Source organism: Acartia tonsa, chromosome 1 (genome assembly GCF_053477335.1).
Source record: "Acartia tonsa isolate MP-2025a chromosome 1, ASM5347733v1, whole genome shotgun sequence".
NCBI classification, from domain to species: domain Eukaryota; kingdom Metazoa; phylum Arthropoda; class Copepoda; order Calanoida; family Acartiidae; genus Acartia; species Acartia tonsa.
Window position 1 is genome coordinate 49771026 of NC_137260.1, and position 20461 is coordinate 49791486.

Here is a 20461-nt window from a genome sequence, read left to right on the forward strand (position 1 = left end):
GTTATCTAGCTGTGTATACATCTTTGCTATAGATATGTTTTAGTAGGAATAATTGAATGTCGAAAGAGTTGCGTGTTTTTACACATAATTGGCCAATCAATTTACAATTGACCTTGACTACAGTTCTTCACATTCTCAACAACATCAAAATAATATCGGTTATGCTTCGTGGATTTTTATAAAAAAAAAGTTTAGCCCAAAATGTTATTGAATAAAATATCTTTTCATTTCAATGTATGTTATACAAAAATTGGTCCAATCTCTTGGAAGATTGGGAGGGCTCGGCATTAGCACGGCATTGGAGAAGGTGCTTAAAACGTAGGCTGCGGTTGTATAAGTTCTTTGATTTAACAAGGACAATAATGCTTTTTTATTTAAAAAAAAAACAAGGATATTGACATCCAAAACTAGCGAGAATAATCAAAATCACTATATTGTATAAATACAAATTGCGAGAAAGAAAACATTAGAATTGAAAAATCGTGCGCAAAGAATAAAGGGTTAGGTCATATTTAGAAGAGAGCAGCAAGTCATAAAATAAAAGGATAATATAAGGCAAATATTTTTTGAGTATATAAGCGACAACGTCATAGAAAATACAACTGGTTATTCGTTTTTAAAATAGAATTTATAACATTAGAATCCTCACAATTTATTAATTTTTAAAGGGCATTACATTTATAATTGTTATGAAGGTTTTTTACTTTGTTGAAATTAGACAGCCCACACCTTGATGTAATCAATCTGAAAAAAAAGATATATGATAAATGTAAGCCATGCTCTTTTTAACATTTACTCAAAGTAATAATTTAATATTATTAAAAATTAATAGCCTCTCCTAAAAATTTTTGCCGATCGGAACAGCCGTTTACGACATCTCAGCAGACATACATACACTATGTTACTTTTGCATAAAGTGGTGGGAGCTTAAGATAAATACAACATAAAGGAAGTTAAACAGATGCTTTACCTTTTTTAAATCAAAGATATTTAGTTCTTAGAAACTTGGTATTAAACTAATAGGACAATTCTATCACTGTGAAAAATACCTTCATAGCAGCATCTTCACCATTATTCTCCTCTGGATTCCAGGTTGGGTACCAGGAGCTCTTGGCCTGCCAGAAATCAAAGGAAGCCTATAATATAAAGTTGTTGGTTATTAATTATCTTGGATATAAAGATTAACACCTCTCTTAATGAGTCAAGGCTAGGATCTCATAACATTTGAAGACATAACGTGTCAAATTATTAATTATTATTTGTTAATAAAACTGTTGAAAGTCTAAAACTAAAAAGTAACAACAAAAAATGATGCTATGTCAGAACAATAAATTCATTAGTGTAATATCGGAAAGCCTTTGCATATACAAAGTTTCATTAAATAGAGAGGGTTTTGCTATGGTTTATACCTATTACAATTATTTATATTTTTTTTGTTCTAATTCGCTTTATCAAAATTATTCCAATTGTTTTGCCTCCCACGAATTTAATCGCGTCAATATTTACAACACCTTTTTTGCATACAAATCTAAAAAAGCAAAATTATGTGTATCATCATTGGGAAATATATCAGTTTATCGGTCATTGTCTTATGCCTTTAGATCCCAGGCTAAAAGTTAAGTTATATGAATGATTTAGTTTTCTTCATTGAATTGTTAAACGCGTTGTTTAAGTTAAAGCAACATAAATTAACCTTTCTAAAATAACTATTATACATATTACGCTGATAATGTAACCATTTAAAAGTTAGCCTATATTGTAGATAGGTATACCCTTAACTTAAAAATGTGCAAAGTATATCTTACTTGGGGAGATGTGTTCATCCATGGCTTTCCATTGGCGTTGGTAGCCTATAAAAATAGATAGGTTTGAATACAATTTTAATTTGTGCTCTATTAGATTTAATTTGATATAATATTTTGATTCATGTGTATCTTTAAAATGTGTCCACTGATCAAATTAAATCTTAAATGCATTAAAAGGTTAGATATGATCTTAATAAAAATAAATATTGTTATCTTGTTATTGAAGTGCTACTTAATGATATAATTGTCCTTGCTTAGATAGGGAGGGAGGGAACATTGGACTGTAAGTTACTATGGTACCCAAAGTTTTATAACTACGTTTTTTCTCTAGTTTGCTAAATAACTTTGGGTATTTTAATTGAATTTTAATTGGTTAGTCCCATAAAATTGTGTCCAAGCTTTTCAACCAGCCATTTTCACGTACAGAAGTGGTAATCTTGTCTATCATCATTGGTAATGTATTTATAAGTGCCTAAGATGGTACTTTGTATGATAGCGCCTGTTATCTAGTTATTGTTGGGCTACATATTGATATGATTGTTCTTGTTGTAATTGACTACTTACAGAAGCAGCTTATAGTACCTATAAAAAATGAAGTCATACAATACAAATGACCAATGATAGGCCAGTATACAATATAGTTGACAAATGGTAAAATAAATACTGGCCTATAATAGTATAATTGGTCATTTGTATTGTGATGTAGGTAATTTTTTTAATAGGCACTACAAGCTGTTCCTACTTACCGTATCAGGGAAGTATCCAGTGCCTCCAACAGCAACGTTCAGGATCAAAAAGTGCTCTCTGTTCACATTTTTCATCAGATTTTGATTATTTTTTTATTTACTTTTTAAGTAAGCATGTAAGTTTGGCTTTATTCTCTGTTTTGTGAATTATGGATATTTTCTATATCTCTTTCTCTCTTGGACGTAATTTTATCATATAGTACCTGGGTTGCTCTACAACTATTTTAGTGTAATTTGTACTAAAACTTTACTTAAATGAATGTCAAATATACGAGGATATATTGACAGGGAAAAATTTAGGTTGCTATTTCCCCATTCATTTATTGGTCAGTTAGTTCATCCAGTAGAAGGGAAAGGGATGTGGTAAAAGGGGTCTAAGGTAGAAATAGTTATTTTAGTCCGCTTCTTGTTTCAAAATAACAGAAAACATGAAAATCTGGCTAAAGATCCAAGTAATAATGTATCCATTTTTACATAAAATAAGCGCATCTATTATTTGTCAATTGATTTTAAAACAAATTTTATTACATTAAAAAGTTATATGCGTTCTATCTATACTGTTTTTAAATTCAAATTTTACTATATTTGAGAGATTTTTCAGTGTAGATATTTAAACACATACATGCATATTATGCTAATATGTGAGGTATTGTATGTGCTGAATCAAGTTTTATATACAATAAAGCTGTCATTTTAGGATCTTCAAAGGTATAAAACAAATTAAATAACAAGAAAAGCATTAATATAATCTAACATCAGTTTTTTCCCAATGAAATTGATGTTTCTTTTAAAAATGTTGGTTTACGTATTATTAGAAATTTTATGATTTTCTAGGTTATTAGTAAAAAAATCGGTATTATCCTCTTAGAAATTTTTTTTTTCAATATTGAAAATTTGAGTACCCCCCCCCCTCCCCCCCCCCGACAGCGAACTATGAACTCTGGCTGCAGCGCTCGGCTCCCTAGCCTGCCTAGCCGCAGCGCTCGGCCCCCTTGCCTGCCTAGCCGCAGCGCTCGGCCCCATTGCCTGCCTAGCCGCAGCGCTCGGCTCCCTAGCCTAAAACCTAACCTAAAATAGTTGTTCGTCGGTAGTTGGGGGGGGAGGATACAAAATTTAAAAAAAAATTTCTAAGAGGATAACGCCAAAAAATCTTGCTAGGTACAATGTACATATATTTATGTATGAAATGTGAATCCTAATATCTTTTCCATTTTTCCCCTTGTTTTAGAGATATTTATGTGGTGTTTATAATTTAAACTTTTTCCAAAAATATTTAGTTTTTTTCTTTAGTGGATATAAACCATTGAGATTTTATGAAACTATTCATGGTCAACATGTGAGAAGGGAACGGGGGCCTGCAATGCCAAAAGTAACCTAAACCCTATACTTAGATTTAAAGTTCGTCAACAAAAAGGACTAGAACTAAAACTATAAAAAAATCTCAAAATTATTTCTCTGAAGAATATTTTTGATCTAGTTATTTTCGGTTATAGCTAAACCTTTCTACAAAGATTGCCTGGTTTTCAGATAAAATATGCAGTGCAAAATGGTAATGGTTAGGCCTAGAACAATAGATTTATTATTACTTGGATCTTACACCAGATTTTCGTGTTCTATAACCAATTGAACTCCGTAGCGGGCTAAAATAACGATCTTTCCCATCCCCGTCCTTACCCCATTCCCTCCCCTCCTACTGGAGAAACGGCCCGACCAATAAATTCGAGGGAATATTACAAACAAAACTAACGACAATTTTTCTCCTGTCATAATATCCACGTATATTCTACATCTATTCCCAGAACATTCTTTCTCTGTTCCAAAATACTTTCCTCCCTTTTCACATACCTACTTTCTGTGTGTAAAGACAGGATGAATGGCTGTGCAAACTAAAATTTGTATATGTTTAATCAAAAGTTTTTAAGTTTCAGGTTTTCTTCGACTCAAAATAATTTTCTTACTATTGTGTTTATGTTAATGGCTATGTAATCTCAAGAGTTGAAAAATTTCAACTCTCAAAGGTAATTCTTAAATGAATTCTAATATGAAAATGGTAGAAATTACCAAACTAAAAAAATCAGAAGCATTATTACATTCAATGATAACAATTTACTTTAACACAAAATTATTTTAAAGGTAAAATTAAAAGCTGCACGTCCTGTGCAAGAAGCATTGCAAATATTCTTTAGAAGAATATTTTCTTGCAGCCTAACATATGCATATTTACAAAATATTTATGCACATTTTTCAGGTTGTGTTTTAGTGAGTATAGGTGGGTATTTTGTGTGTGTGAGTGTGTGTATGTGGGTGTGAGTGTTTGTGTGTGAATATATTTTAGCTGTGTCATGCCTAAAATTTTAAGAATGAAGAATTAGTTCCAAATATTTTAAATTTCTATTGGTTTTAATTATGTTCATATAGACTAGTATTGTTTGATTAGGCTATTTCATTTTCAGTTTTTAATTTCTCTAAATGGATGGATAATCCAATAGTGGTAAAGTGCACCCCTAATAATGATAAACAAAATTAAACCTTTTATAGTTGAAAAGTAATGGTATAATATTTGGACCCTGCTTGTTTCAACCAACATATAAAGCTTTAATAAAAGTACCCAAAAAGTTGCAAGCCAGTTTTACCTTAACAATTTCACAGTTCAATGTCACTAAAATGTAGCTTAGACGAGAAATAATCATAAAAATAATATGTGATGTGAAATGTTCCTGTCGAAGGGGGCAGATTTGTGGTGTCCTTCCCATGGGTTCTGGAGTCCGGGCCAGTCAGTTTCAAACTAAAATTTTTTTAAAAAGTATATTTTCAACAAACTATTCCCTAAGGAATTGAGTTGCTAAGATGGAAACTATGTTTTTATCTATATAGCTCTAAGTTTTCATTTTACTGAACTGCTTACGTAAAATTGGGTACAATCTTCTAGTCAAATGCGCCTATTAGATCAAGCTGTCCTTAATTATGACCGAAAGCATAATTAAGAGCAATTTGACTTAATAATCTCATTTGACTAGAGCCTTGCATAAAATTTTACGGTATTATGAAGAAAAGAATGACGCTCTTTATAAACTTTTATTGACGTTAATAATTTGAAACCATATGCTTCTACTTATATCCTTTAACAGATTTTTTATGAATTTAAGAATTATGTTTTACTTATCTAGGCATTTGACTACACATAAGTTTTTAAATCTATACCTATCTATCTACTAATCAAATAAACAATATCAAAGATACAACAGATTGTTTTAATTTTATATCAGCGGCCACACCCCTAGATGCCTATAGGGACACTTGAAGAGGGAGGAGTTGAATTCGATAAACGATTTTTTAAATTTAGATTTAAAAAGAAAAGTAAAAAATGTTTTCTAGTTTAAAAAAAAAAAAAATACAAATTTCTTTTTTTTTTCGAGGAATTTATTTATGAATAAAGGTAGACATACCTCTCCATGTTCCCACATACCCCCCTCTGGATAGGTAACTCTGTATACTAACCTCTCCATGTTCCCACATACCCCCCCCCCCTGGATATGTAACTCTGTATACTAACCTCTCCATGTTCCCACATACCACCCTCTGGATAGGTAACTCTGTATACTAACCTCTCCATGTTCCCACATACCCCCCCCCCCCCCTGGATATGTAACTCTGTATACTAACCTCTCCATGTTCCCACATACCATCCTCTGGATATGTAACTCTGTATACTAACATCTCCATGTTCCCACATACCACCCTCTGGATAGGTAACTCTGTATACTAACCTCTCCATGTTCCCACATACCCCCTCTCTGGATAGGTAACTCTGTATACTAACCTCTCCATGTTCCCACATACCCCCTCTCTGGAAAGGTAACTCTGTATACTAACCTCTCCATGTTCCCACATACCACCCTCTGGAAAGGTAACTCTGTATACTAACCTCACCATGTTCCCACATACCACCCTCTGGATAGGTAACTCTGTATACTAACCTCTCCATCTTCCCACATACCACCCTCTGGATAGGTAACTCTGTATACTAACCTCTCCATGTTTCCACATACCACCCTCTGGATAGGTAACTCTGTATACTAACCTCTCCATGTTTCCACATACCCCCTCTCTGGATAGGTAACTCTGTATACTAACCTCTCCATGTTCCCACATACCACCCTCTGGATAGGTAACTTTGTATACTAACCTCACCATGTTCCCGCATACCCCCCTCTGAATTGGTAACTCTGTATACTAACCTCTCCATGTTCCCACATACCACCCTCTGGATATGTAACTCTGTATACTAAGCTCTCCTCCATGTTCCCATATACCCCCCTCTGGATAGGTAACTCTGTATACTAACCTCTCCATGTTCCCACATACCCCCCCCCCTGGATATGTAACTCTGTATACTAACCTCTCCATGTTCCCACATACCACCCTCTGGATAGGTAACTCTGTATACTAACCTCTCCATGTTCCCACATACCCCCCCCCCTGGATATGTAACTCTGTATACTAACCTCTCCATGTTCCCACATACCATCCTCTGGATATGTAACTCTGTATACTAACATCTCCATGTTCCCACATACCACCCTCTGGATAGGTAACTCTGTATACTAACCTCTCCATGTTCCCACATACCCCCTCTCTGGATAGGTAACTCTGTATACTAACCTCTCCATGTTCCCACATACCCCCTCTCTGGAAAGGTAACTCTGTATACTAACCTCTCCATGTTCCCACATACCACCCTCTGGATAGGTAACTCTATATACTAACCTCTTCATGTTCCCACATACCACCCTCTTGATAGGTAACTCTGTATACTAACCTCTCCATGTTCCCACATACCACCCTCTGGATAGGTAACTCTGTATACTAACCTCTCCATGTTCCCACATACCACCCTATGGATAGGTAACTCTGTATACTAACCTCTCCATGTTCCCACATACCACCCTCTGGATAGGTAACTCTGTATACTAACCTCTCCATGTTCCCACATACCACCCTCTGGATAGGTAACTCTGTATACTAACCTCTCCATGTTCCCACATACCACCCTCTGGATAGGTAACTCTGTATACTAACCTCTCCATGTTCCCACATACCACCCTCTGGATAGGTAACTCTGTATACTAACCTCTCCATGTTCCCACATACCACCTTCAGGATAGGTAACTCTGTATACTAACCTCTCCATGTTCCCACATACCACCCTCTGGATAGGTAACTCTGTATACTAACCTCTCCATGTTCCCACATACCACCCTCTATATAGGTAACTCTATATACTAACCTCTTCATGTTCCCACATACCACCTTCAGGATAGGTAACTCTGTATACTAACCTCTCCATGTTCCCACATACCATCTTCGGGATAGGTAACTCTATATACTAACCTCTTCATGTTCCCACATACCACCCTCTGGATAGGTAACTCTGTATACTAACCTCTCCATGTTCCCACATACCCCCCTCTGGATAGGTAACTCTGTATACTAACCTCTCCATGTTCCCACATACCACCCTCTGGATAGGTAACTCTGTATACTAACCTCTCCATGTTCCCACATACCACCCTCTGGATAGGTAACTCTTTATACTAACCTCTCCATATTCCCACATACCACCCTCTGGATAGGTAACTCTGTATACTAACCTCTCCATGTTCCCACATACCACCCTCTGGATAGGTAACTCTGTATACTAACCTCTCCATGTTCCCACATACCACCCTCTGGATAGGTAACTCTGTATACTAACCTCTCCATGTTCCCACATACCACCCTCAGAATAAGTAACTCTTTATACTAACCTCACCATGTTCCCACATACCACCCTCTGGATAGGTAACTCTGTATACTAACCTCTCCATGTTCCCACATACCACCCTCTGGATAGGTAACTTTGTATACTAACCTCTCCATGTTCCCACATACCCCCCTCTGGATAGGTAACTCTGTATACTAACCTCTCCATGTTCCCACATACCACCCTCTGGATAGGTAACTCTGTATACTAACCTCTCCATGTTCCCACATACCACCCTCTATATAGGTAACTCTGTATACTAACCTCTCCATGTTCCCACATACCCCCCTCTGGATAGGTAACTCTGTATACTAACCTCTCCATGTTCCCACATACCACCCTCTGGATAGGTAACTTTGTATACTAACCTCTCCATGTTCCCACATACCCCCCTCTGGATAGGTAACTCTGTATACTAACCTCTCCATGTTCCCACATACCATCTTCGGGATAGGTAACTCTATATACTAACCTCTTCATGTTCCCACATACCACCCTCTGGATAGGTAACTCTGTATACTAACCTCTCCATGTTCCCACATACCCCCCTCTGGATAGGTAACTCTGTATACTAACCTCTCCATGTTCCCACATACCACCCTCTGGATAGGTAACTCTGTATACTAACCTCTCCATGTTCCCACATACCACCCTCTGGATAGGTAACTCTATATAATAACCTCTCCATGTTCCCACATACCACCTTCAGGATAGGTAACTCTGTATACTAACCTCTCCATGTTCCCACATACCACCCTCTGGATAGGTAACTCTGTATACTAACCTCTCCATGTTCCCACATACCACCCTCTGGATAGGTAACTCTGTATACTAACCTCTCCATGTTCCCACATACCACCCTCTGGATAGGTAACTCATTATACTAACCTCTCCATGTTCCCACATACCACCCTCTGGATAGGTAACTCTGTATACTAACCTCTCCATGTTCCCACATACCACTCTCTGGATAGGTAACTCTGTATACTAACCTCTCCATGTTCCCACATACCACCCTCTGGATAGGTAACTCTGCCAATCTCCTCATCATCAATGAAAAATGCCATGTAGTCAGGGGTCCACTCACATTGGTACCTAGAACATATCTTATTTCATTCATTACACACTTTTATTATTAACCAGCAACTTCACTTTCCTCAAGATGTGGGTACGGTAGTTTCCCTCATATCGCATTTGGACCACAAATAAGCTTTTTAAGAAAAGAAAAAACTTTGCTGCTATGTTTTTGTTGATTATTGTAGGCTAGGTTAGATTGGGTAAAGTAAATATTTAAAGGGCTCCACAGGGATAGTATCCCACAGGGATTGAAATATATTTTTTCAAATTTTTTTTTTTAAATTAGTTCTCAGGGACGTGAGGTTTGGGTGAAAGCACAAAAAAGTATAAAGAATCTTTTTTTTAATAGAGTACTTACAGATGGAAGTCCTTGTCAAAACCATCAGGATTGTTCTTTACCCAATGAGCCTAAATTAATTTTAAAATTTGATAATAGTTTTATTTACTCTAATTAAAAATACACTTTAGAAATGTTTTAGTAATATTGCATAAAATTAAACATATGTCTTTCTGTCTATTTACCTTAGCCCATTCGTTGGTCTGTACGTCAAGACCATATTGAAGAGTAGCACCGTATTGTTCAACACCAATGTTAACACCATCAAGAGTCAGGCCACGGTTTCCTCTAGTACAATAGATTACACTTTAGAATTACTTTAGATTTTGTTTGTTTGTTCGTTGGTAAAATTTTCTACAGAACTTTGTACATAAATAGAAAATATACAGAAATAGCCTTTGCTTTATGTTTGACTTATTACACACAATAAATAAAAAAATAAACCTTTATTGAATATTGAAAGATTTGAAAAAGATACTCAAATTTAACACTTTTTTTCTACTTAAAAAAATCAAACCCACACTCTCTTCTTACCCCATCTGTGCAAAAAATGCATCTTTATGCTTCTATAGTTAGTATATTTAAAAAGTACTCATTTGAATATAATGTCTTTTTATTTATAAACCAACTGATGATTTGTAAAAATCAAACACTGTGTATTGGACTTCATGAGAAAATTAAATTAGTTTAGAAAAATCCTGTAAGAGATGAAAGATCGTACCTGGATTCCATGATATCAATTTCACCGCTGGAAGGCCAGAGTCCGTAGGCCTCTCTCAGTGGCAGCAGCCAGATGGCGGGCCAAATCCAATCACCTTAAAGTAGTTTTTTTTTATATCAGGCTCAACTTTGATACACTAATTTGGTTTTCAGCTAAATTATTTTCTTCCCCCAAACTTTTAAGATAACAAAGGCAGTTCCCCTCTTAACTTTGAAGCAAAATTATTTTACCATTCATTGTCCTATCTCTAAATTATCCAGGTAAGATTATTGCACTGCATTCATTGTACCATCAATATATAATGTTAGAATCTTATTTTATCAAACCGTATTCTAGACAGCTTTCCGCGGATATTTAAATGAAATCTTATAATATTAACAACCAGTTTTGTAAGCCCCGAGTGGCTGCAAGCCCGTGCTAACAAAACTGGTATAAATTCTATGATTTTTTTTAAAATTTTAATATTTGTGGGAAATTGTCTGTAATGGCAAAGAACCGGTTCTAAACCAGTGGATGTTAATCGGTTTTAAAGTAAAATAATGGAAATAAATTTACCAGCAGGAAGTTGAGCTCTAGCTTCAAATCTGCCATAAGTGACACCAAACTTGTTAGCTGTTCTCAACCTAGGCAAAATGCCGCGTTTCAACATTTTTTTAAAATTTATACATTTACTTAGAATATTTACATAATAAGCTTCACAGATTAAGGTTATGGGAATTCTTAACTAGTTCCTATTTGTATGTATTAACAAATCATTAATATCAAACTCCCTCTTTATTTTTTACTCAAATAATCTTGTTACATTAGACTGAAGTTTGTATTAACTTCAATGGACTTATCCTAGGAACATTGTTAAAGTTACTTTACCTGGCTGAAGCAATGGGGTTCAGGATATTGTTACCAGAACCGACTCTCATGCATCCATAAAACTAAAACAATTGTTGAATTCTTAAAGTTACTGTGATTTATTCAAAGAAATCCTCGCAATACAAAAATGGGACAGAGAAAGACTTTACCCTGACTCTTCAAACATTTTTGCATGCTCCTAATTAGAAAGGATGTCTATGTGTCTGTCTGTATGTGTGTGTGTGTGTGTGTGTGTGTAAAGCAAAGGATCTCTCTAATCTCTGAACCGATATGGTTCTCCTTTACAGAGAAGCTTCTTTTAGGTCCAGGGGAGGTTTATTACTAATTTTGGGTGAGGGTTCCACCAACATTTAAAAAAATTACCCCCACTCCCATCGAGTTTTTTTTATATAATTTTTCTGTTTAAAACTAAAATGAAAATTGGGTGGTCGACTAACCTCACCCCATCACTCAAGTGCACCATGCAAAGTTATTAATACCTGGGGATTAGTACAAAGGTCGCCAGGCTGACCACCCCACAGGTCAAGCATACCGGTTTTAACAAACTCCTCTCCAAACCTAGACAAGTATTAATAGCACATATTTTTATAGTCTGGCTTCGAAAATGAGTCAACTTCGCTGGATTCGAACCGGTTCTCAGCCATGCTGAAAAATTATGTTATCATCGTTTGTAATACGATGCGATAAGTATCTATTCAATCCTTAAATGTATTCAGCAGGACATAATAATTAACATCATAATTATCAGAACTACTCTTCAGGTTTAAGTGTCTGGCTGTAGTTTGAGTGTAGCTAATAATTGCGCACAGAAATTAAATGTAAAAGATTATTCTATACTATTTAATTCACTTTGTCTGTCTGTCCATCAGACCGTAAAGATATTATCTCGGCTTTTATTTAAGATATGTTGCTATTTTTTTGTGTGAAGATACCCTGTACAAATAAGCATTCAGGATATATTTTATTTTAAGTCATTCAGTCAAAGATTTTGTGTTTTTTTAATATAAATATATATTCTTGAAATATAAACAATGTACATCTATTCCTAAAATCTTTTTGTCTGTCTATCCATTATTTTTTGTGGCTCAAAATTGTGAATGTTTACATCCTTGTTTAATTTACCTATCAGAGGTCAAAGTGGGCTTCAAGTACAGAACGCTGTCCCTGTATTTTAATCATTATCATAATCATAAACATAATCTTCAATTTTTTCAGGGCAAACGCAGGAGTGACAAACGTCGGAGTAAACAAAAGAAGTGTCTAAAATATTAAGTTAATTAAGGATTACAGCTTAGGTTAGGTTAGGATATGAATATACAAACAAGCCCTCCCGCAGTAGTAAGACATCTAAATTGGGGGTGCATTTTTACTACTACATATTCAATAGTATTTCATAATTAGGTAGGTACACTTTTACATTATTAAATTTTTTTTTTTTGGGGGGGGGGGAGGGGTAAAAAAAATTTACCGCTGCCAACAGATTTCAGGGGGGGTAATTACCACACCCAAGCAAATTTTACCCCCAGGTAAAAATTTGGGGGGCGGGTCAAATAATTTGCGGCTCGCTTCGCGTGCCATTTTATCCCCCCCTCCCCCCCCCCCCCAAGACAAATTATCCCCCCCCTTAAAAAAATTTTAACCCCCCCCCCAAATAAAAAAGCTTGGACGCCCCTGATTGTCGCTCCTGTGTTTGTCGTAGGACCATTTTAAATTTTATTCATTTCTGCTCATTTTTAGACTTTCAAATCATCAAAACTACAGATAAAAATTATATACATCTCTCTATTTGCGGTTGAATATTTTTGCCAATGAAAATATGCGAAATTGATCTCCAATAGTTTATGCAATTTTAAAGATAAAGAAAAATAATAATATAAAATTTGTTATTTAAGTTATTGTTTGATAAACATTTAGTAAACACATGATATAGATAATAAGATTTCCTTGTGTAAGAGTTTGTTCTGTTATTCCAATAAACCTAAAAAAAGGATGAAAATATGATCCAAATGGAGTTCAACATGATCTAGGTAAGTGTGACTTTGATGATGAACAAAATTACTCCGTCTCTAGATCAAAATGTTTGGTTGAAAACTTTAGACACTGTTAGTTTGAACCAATCAATATACCCAGCATGATCATAAAACTTTGGGCACCATAATAATTTACAGTCCAATGTCCCCTCATTTCATAGCGAATCCTACATTTTTTTTTTGTATCGGAGAGACTATTTGTATTTTGGGGGGATAAAGATTTTTCCTCGGTGCTATATCTCTCAGTGGTAATTTGGTCACTGTTAAGCATTATTAGTTTTAATTTTAATAATTTTTTTGTAAAACTTTATATGAGCAAAGATAAAGAACAAATGAAAATGCTTTTTTTATGGTCTTAAAAACAAGGAGAAATGTTGATGCTTGCAATGTTTTATTTTTAACATTTTATTGGCGGACAAAACCATGATTTACAACCACTCTACCACAGCCACAAAGGAATGGATGTATTATTACTTGGATCTTACAACAGATTTTTATACTCTCAAATAAAGTGAAACTTGCAGCGGGCTAAAATAACAATAATAATCCTTTACCACATGGTAGCAACCTAAATAGACGAATCCACCTATATTCTATATCCAATCAGAATGGGGTGATAATAATTTTAGAATAATTAGCTTCATAAATAATTAATTTGTTAAAAAAAGGGATAAGAAATAAAAATTTAAGGGCAGGCATTCAATGATTTTTATTTTCTAGATTTTCCCCTTCCAGTGAAACAAGTATAGGAAAATGGGTTAATAATAGGGGGATTTTTGGGAATATATCATTATGTCTTCTATATATTTTCTTCCAAATCTTCCCCCTACTTTCCTTATATATCAGTGTTTTGATATAATCACAAAATGAAAGTTGACCAATGTAATATAAAAACTTTTCCTTGTAAACAAGAAAACATAACAGACTTGTACATAATTATTTCAAATAATCCAAACATAGACACTTGAAAATAAAAGTTACAATAAAACTTTTATAATTTGTTACTCTTCCCTTTCTGTCTTTATACCTTTTTTACTATTTTATTATGAAGAAAAGGGAGTAGGTAAAAAACGTAAATTTACCCCAAATCAATCCTGATACAATGTAGAAATCAATGGCGTGCAAAGCGATTCACCAGGTGGTTGCATAGACGTCCAAGGGGGGGGGGGTAAAGTGGCGATTACCCCCCCTATTTAAATTTACCCCTGCCTTGGGGGTGCCGTAGGCACCCCCAACTATTTAGGAATAAAAATCTCTAACAAAAAAAATTTTGCGCACTTCGCGCGCATTTTTTATACTAAATATTTAACCGCGGGGGTAAATTTTTTTTGGGGGGGGGGTAAACAAAATTTACCCCTGCCAACAGATTTCTGGGGGGGTAAACAAAATTTTCGGCGCGCTTCGCGGGCCATTTTACCCCCCCCCCCAAAAAAAAAAGCTTGGACGTCTATGGGTGGTTGTGATCTTTTTGGGGGTGAAAAGAGGTGAAACCAATTTTAGGGGGTGTTGATAACTCCATACACCCCCTACTGCACGCCAATGCACTGGTTGAAATATTTGATTAAGAAAGTGATAAAGGCAGTAAATTTTTTTTTTGTTAGCAGATGGACATACTGAAATATACCGGTTATAGAAAATCTGTGTTGCTTGTTAATGTCTTTATCTTATACCTGGAACTCCCAGTTACCACCACCAGCCATAGTGATCTCATGATCCCAGACGTCAAAGTCTATTTCATCAAATTCATCCTCAAAAATAAGGTCTCCAGAATTGTGACATCTTCTCTCACCCTAATAAAAAAAAGTTAAATTTGATTTGCCTAAAATTTTTATTCAGAATTAATATGAATAACGTTAGATGTTGACATACATGTTGTCATAGGACTCATTTCTTCAAAAATCAAACCAATAGGATAATCATATCATACAAAAATTAAAAATTGTAGCCAAAAAAGATAAAAAATCATCATGTTTTAAATGCACGTATTGTGTTTCTGGTGATGATTATAGAGTTGCTAAGCTTTTTAAATTGTACCTAACTTTCACAGAAATCATCATCAAAAGTTTGAAATTGATAGAACAATTATAACATCTCTAAATTAAAATAAAGAGCTAACCGTTACGTACATACTGACGGAATTAACCCAATTTTCTCAGAAAACTACAAAGGTTTTTTAAAAATATTTTATTAATCTAAAACTATTAGTTGCATGCCTACCAAATATGTGCTGGTAGATGGGGAAGTATATTCTGAGCAGTCCAATTTCTTGCCAGATCCAAGCTGGCAGGCAATAGCCAGTGCCAGGCAAATCAGGACTCGAACCATCCTGACAAAAAATTATTTAATATCAATATTGTAATAAAAATAATATAAAAGATTATTTGTAGTAACTAGTCTGCTCTTTAATTCAGTTTGTCTGTCAATCCGTCTATATCACAAATAAATTCACCACTAGCCTCTAGGGGCTCTGCCCCAAGACGTTTGATCAAACCAATTTTTCGTATTTTAGATTTAAAAGAAAAATTTTTAAAAAAAAATTATTTGTCGTGGTAGTGGGGGGGGGGGAGTCGACCCCACTATTTTAGTTTTAGTTTTAAAAAGAAATTTTTTTTTTTGGGGGGGGGGGTATTTTTCATAGTTATAAACCTTCCCGGGACCTATGAAAAGCTACCCTGTAAAGGAGAACCCGATCGGTTCAGCAGTTAGCGAGATACTTCGCTACAAACAAACAAACAGACAGACATCGTTCTTTTTTGTATTATAGATATTAACAAATATGTATATAAGTTATTCATTTAATCGTATAATAGACAGATTTCCGTGGACAGAAAAGAATGATAAGATTAAACCAGTTTTGTTATTCCCGACATGCCAACGGTCCGACTAACAAAACTGGTATTAATTTTATATTAAAATTCGTGGAAAATTGTCTATAATTCGTAGCTATTTAAGATTCTTCAGTATGGTTAAAAAAACAGTTTTAATTCACTGGATATTATTCGAAGCAAAACTGGAAAAGTAATTAATTCTTTATGAAAATAAATAGCAAGTAAAGAACTTCTAACCTGAGAATATTTGAGGATACTGGTCAAATTATCTTAAATTTTGGTGAGATAACAAATTTCATTATTTATTTATCAGTTTTTTAAAGCAAGGCTACTCTACAAGCGTTTTATGTAAGTTCGTACATCACTTCCACCTAAGTCTTTTTTGGGGTATAGTCCCTTTCGTGGCAACGCCTCTTAAGGGGCGTTTCGTTGTATTTTCACAGTAGCTTTTTAGATCTTAAGTTGGGTTTGCAGATGCTAGAAACAGGGGAAAAGCTACTGTAAAATACGACGAGACGCCCCTTAAGAGGCGTTGCCACGAAAGGGACTATACCCCTTTTTGTATTGTTAAAAGCAAATAGTTCTGCACATTATAGCTACAGAAAAATTCCTTTTCAATTAACTCACATCATTAAGGGGACATTGGACTATTAATTATACTTTTCGAAAAGATTTTATAAACAGACTTCAAAACTTTTGGGACTTTTTATACATCTTGCTTGGGTGATACAAACATTCGGTGTCCAAAGTTTTCACCAATAGCTCTTCAAAATGCTCATTTTGATCATCTACTTTTGTGGAAGCTCTAGAACACCAACCTTAAACTTAATAATAAAAAAGGAAACAAAAAGATATGAGATGAAAGACCAAGTAGCAAGTAAGAATACTTGTTAATAACAGTTCGTTTAAAAATCCTTCGTTCTGTTGCTCGCAATTGTTCTTGTCTTTGTTTATATTTACATAAAATGTTTTAGTTAGATATAACTGGACGTTAGTGTTTTCCAATAAAAAACAATATTTAGATTAAAAGTTGCATATGATAATTGTATTTTAGCAAAAGAAATAAAAAGCCAAAAGTCTCAAAAAGGCCATGTTATTTTGTTATTTAATTGCTTAAAATATTACATTATTAAGTACTTTTACAATTTTAATATATGATTGTTGTTGCTTCTTTTATAACTAATTGGTCTAGAAATCATCATTAAATAGCGTGCATCTTAAAAAAAACTAATTATGTAATGTGGTGTATAATTTTTTATTTTTGCTTAGTTTTAGTTGCGAATCAACTTTATATTTTACTTTGTATGTCCGTTCGCCCTTCAGTCAGTCAAGCCGTCGCGCTATTGAGGGAATGTGATTTTTCGGCTGATATTGAAGATAGACAGCTAAAATCTATACATTTTTATGTCAGTATTTCTGTAGGTCATGCTTAAAAACTACATATGACTTATTTTTTTTAAGGTTTTAAGTTTTTGCCTATTATCTCTCATTTTTTTGTTATGAGATGAGAATTGAACATCTGCTTCATAACTCACTTTATCCGTTTTTCTTATACATTTTTTGGTGTTTTGCTACTGATGGATGTAGCCATCCTTGTTTTATTTAAACTGTATAATTACGAAGATAAAAATGCATATCTTATCTTTGTTCTTATAAAACACGTTTATTAAAATTTCACGTTTTTTTAAATTTATAAAACAAATAAAATGAAACTGTACGTACTTATATATTAGCTTATATGATCGATTTACTCGTATGGATACAAGTATCAAATTAAAATTTCCCATCATTTTAATGGATTTTTGTATCTGAACAATAAAAGACAGGAAAATTTATTTTAAAGTTTTCACATATCTTACCAATATTTGTAATGTTTTTGTCTATTTTACAATTTCTAAGGTTCATAACATTCCATTCATTCTATGGTATTCTAGTTGTTTATTTGTGTCTACGGCCATACCATTTTGAAAGCACCAGTTCTCGTCCGATAACTGAAGTTGAGTTGTTTATTTGTAGATAAAATTGCAGGTAACTTTATTGCATTGTGAATTCTATTCTATAAGTATTTTAGACGAGCTCTTTGTTAGCATATACTCTATAAGTAACTTTATTTTTCTATTAGTTTTCCTAATATTTTTAGATATGTTATTTTTTGTGCTTTGCTACTTATGGATGCTGTCATACTTATTTTTTTTCAAAAACAAGTGGTTTAATTAAACACTCATATATATTTTCCAAACGACTACAAATTAATTTTAACAGCAGGGTAAAACAAAAAAAAATTTTATGTCATCATTATAAAGGACACTAACAAATATGCAGAAAAAATGCAATAATTTGTGTGTTGATATGTTTGTTAGTGTGTATGTGTAGGTGTGTAACTGTGTTGGGCGTTTTCACAAATATTACCTTGTCGGTCATTGATATCCCCCACCCCCTGTTTAATTTTGAAATAAATTGAAAATAAGAGGAAGGGTGCTAGGTAGTTTTTCGATTGGTATAGTCCTTTTCGTGACATAGCCTCTTAAGGTGAGTTTCGTCGTATTTTCACAGTAGCTTTTGATAGGATATTTTAGGTTCGGTTGTTTATTACTTTAGGTCCGTTAAGTTTGGTTACATTGGATACTGGGTAGACCCGCAGGGTTAGGACACCGGAGGGTTTGGGATTAGGTATAGGCAAAAAAAACTTCCCCCTCTTTATTTTCTTATTTTCAATAAAAAAAAGGGGGCAGGAGTTATCAGTGCACAACTTGAACTTTGTGTGAAAACTCCGTGTGTGGTGTGTGTACTATAATTGTAATTGTATAGTGTGAACAAAGCAATCTTAAATGGAGCATTTCAATTATGACCGACCTTCTTGCAGGCATTAAAGGATATGTAAAAGTCCAAACAAAATTGTAGATAAATTTGTTGCAAAAATGCTTAAAATGATATTGTTTATGGAAATACTTACATTTTTAGGACTGTATTATAGAGATGCTTCGCCTATAACATTGTACCTTGTTGTAATAGGAATCAGTATTCAAAAATCATATGAAACAGATAATTATAACGTACAAAAATTTGTTGTCAAAAAAGTAAAAAATCAGTATGTTTAGAATGGACGCACGGACTTTCAGGTAGCGATTGGAAAGTTGCTGCGCTTTCTAAATTGTACCTAACTGTTATAGGAATCACCTTACAAAGTTTGATTACGATAGGACAATTCTAACCTGTTTAAATTAACAAAAAGAGCTAACCGTTACGGACAGACGGACGTATGGACCGACCTTAATTATAGAAAAGCTTTGCTTTTATAAAGAACCGTAAAGATGAATTACAATCAGAAGAGATTTTGAACACTTTTTGATATAAAAAAAACAGTAAAACTTCGTAGAATTAAAACAGAGAAAAGTTTTTTGGTTAAGCAAAATTTAATGAATTTATTTACCAAAGTTTTACATTTCTCGCTAAGCTTATCATTTAATATTTAAGGTAAAAAAGTAAATACCTACTCACTCACACCAAGAATCGCAATTTTGATAAGTATTAAACTTAAAATTTGCTTAAGTACGTCATTTTAAGAACTTGTAACTTGTTATAAAGTAGTTTTCTTCCAAATAAAAAAAAAAACAGATTGACACAACTGAAGGTTAGAATAATTTTCTTTGTGTCCTTTTGTCCTTTTATACAAGGAGGGAGGGGACATTGAGCTGTTTGTTACACCAATAAACAATAAAGTTTTCTTATTCGTTTGAAAACAACTTTGGGGACAATTTTAAATTAGTTGGTTCATTGTTCAAACGTTGACTGTTCAAACGTTTCAACACAAATTGTAATCTATAGAAGGGAATTTTTTTTTTAGATTGGGGATGAAAATAAATTTATCGGCCATTGTCTTATCCCTTTAGATCTATGCCTTTCATACCATTGACCATGCCCTTTCCAAAACTATGGCCAAAAATATCGTATAAAACATAAACCAACAAATCTTATTCATACATCTTGTACAAAATGTATACTTTTCTTTTCTTCTTATTCTCTACATCTCTCAATATCTCACTCTCTCTCTCTCTTCTCTCTCTCTCTCTCTCTCTCTCTCTCTCTCTCTCTCTCTCTCTCTCTCTCTCTCTCTCTTACTCTATTTATCCATCTCTTTCTCTCTTTCTTTGATACCCAAAAAATGTTTCTTTACTTCAAATAATAAGCAGAGATTCAAGGATAAATAAATGGAATATAACTTGACTCAAGGGTAAGGTGTGTGAGGC

General features: G+C 34.1%; 1 protein-coding gene across 1 annotated transcript; it reads right to left on the reverse strand.

The window, feature by feature from the left end:
* Positions 1-636: 636 nt before the first annotated feature.
* On the reverse strand, positions 637-15731 carry LOC145322870 (beta-1,3-glucan-binding protein-like). The gene is made up of 16 exons (XM_080165202.1): positions 15604-15731; positions 15057-15176; positions 13299-13334; positions 12479-12519; positions 11836-11914; positions 11357-11418; positions 11045-11112; positions 10490-10583; positions 9954-10056; positions 9790-9839; positions 9347-9449; positions 5269-5336; positions 2552-2609; positions 1806-1850; positions 1050-1136; positions 637-744 (listed from the first exon to the last, which is right to left on the reverse strand). The coding sequence occupies exons 1-16, from the start codon at positions 15709-15711 to the stop codon at positions 715-717; spliced, it is 1152 nt and encodes a 383-aa protein (XP_080021328.1). The 5' UTR covers positions 15712-15731; the 3' UTR covers positions 637-714.
* Between the last annotated feature and the right edge of the window lie 4730 nt (positions 15732-20461).

Excerpts from the sequence above, each read along its gene's own strand:
- LOC145322870 (XM_080165202.1), bottom strand. The coding sequence starts at position 15,711 with ATGGTTCGAGTCCTGATTTGCCTGGCACTGGCTATTGCCTGCCAGCTT. Across the intron at positions 15,177-15,603 it reads CATCTACCAGCACATATTTG|GGTGAGAGAAGATGTCACAA; the intron begins GTAGGCATGCAA and ends TTTTTTTATTAG. Across the intron at positions 9,450-9,789 it reads TTTGACAAGGACTTCCATCT|GTACCAATGTGAGTGGACCC; the intron begins GTAAGTACTCTA and ends GATATGTTCTAG.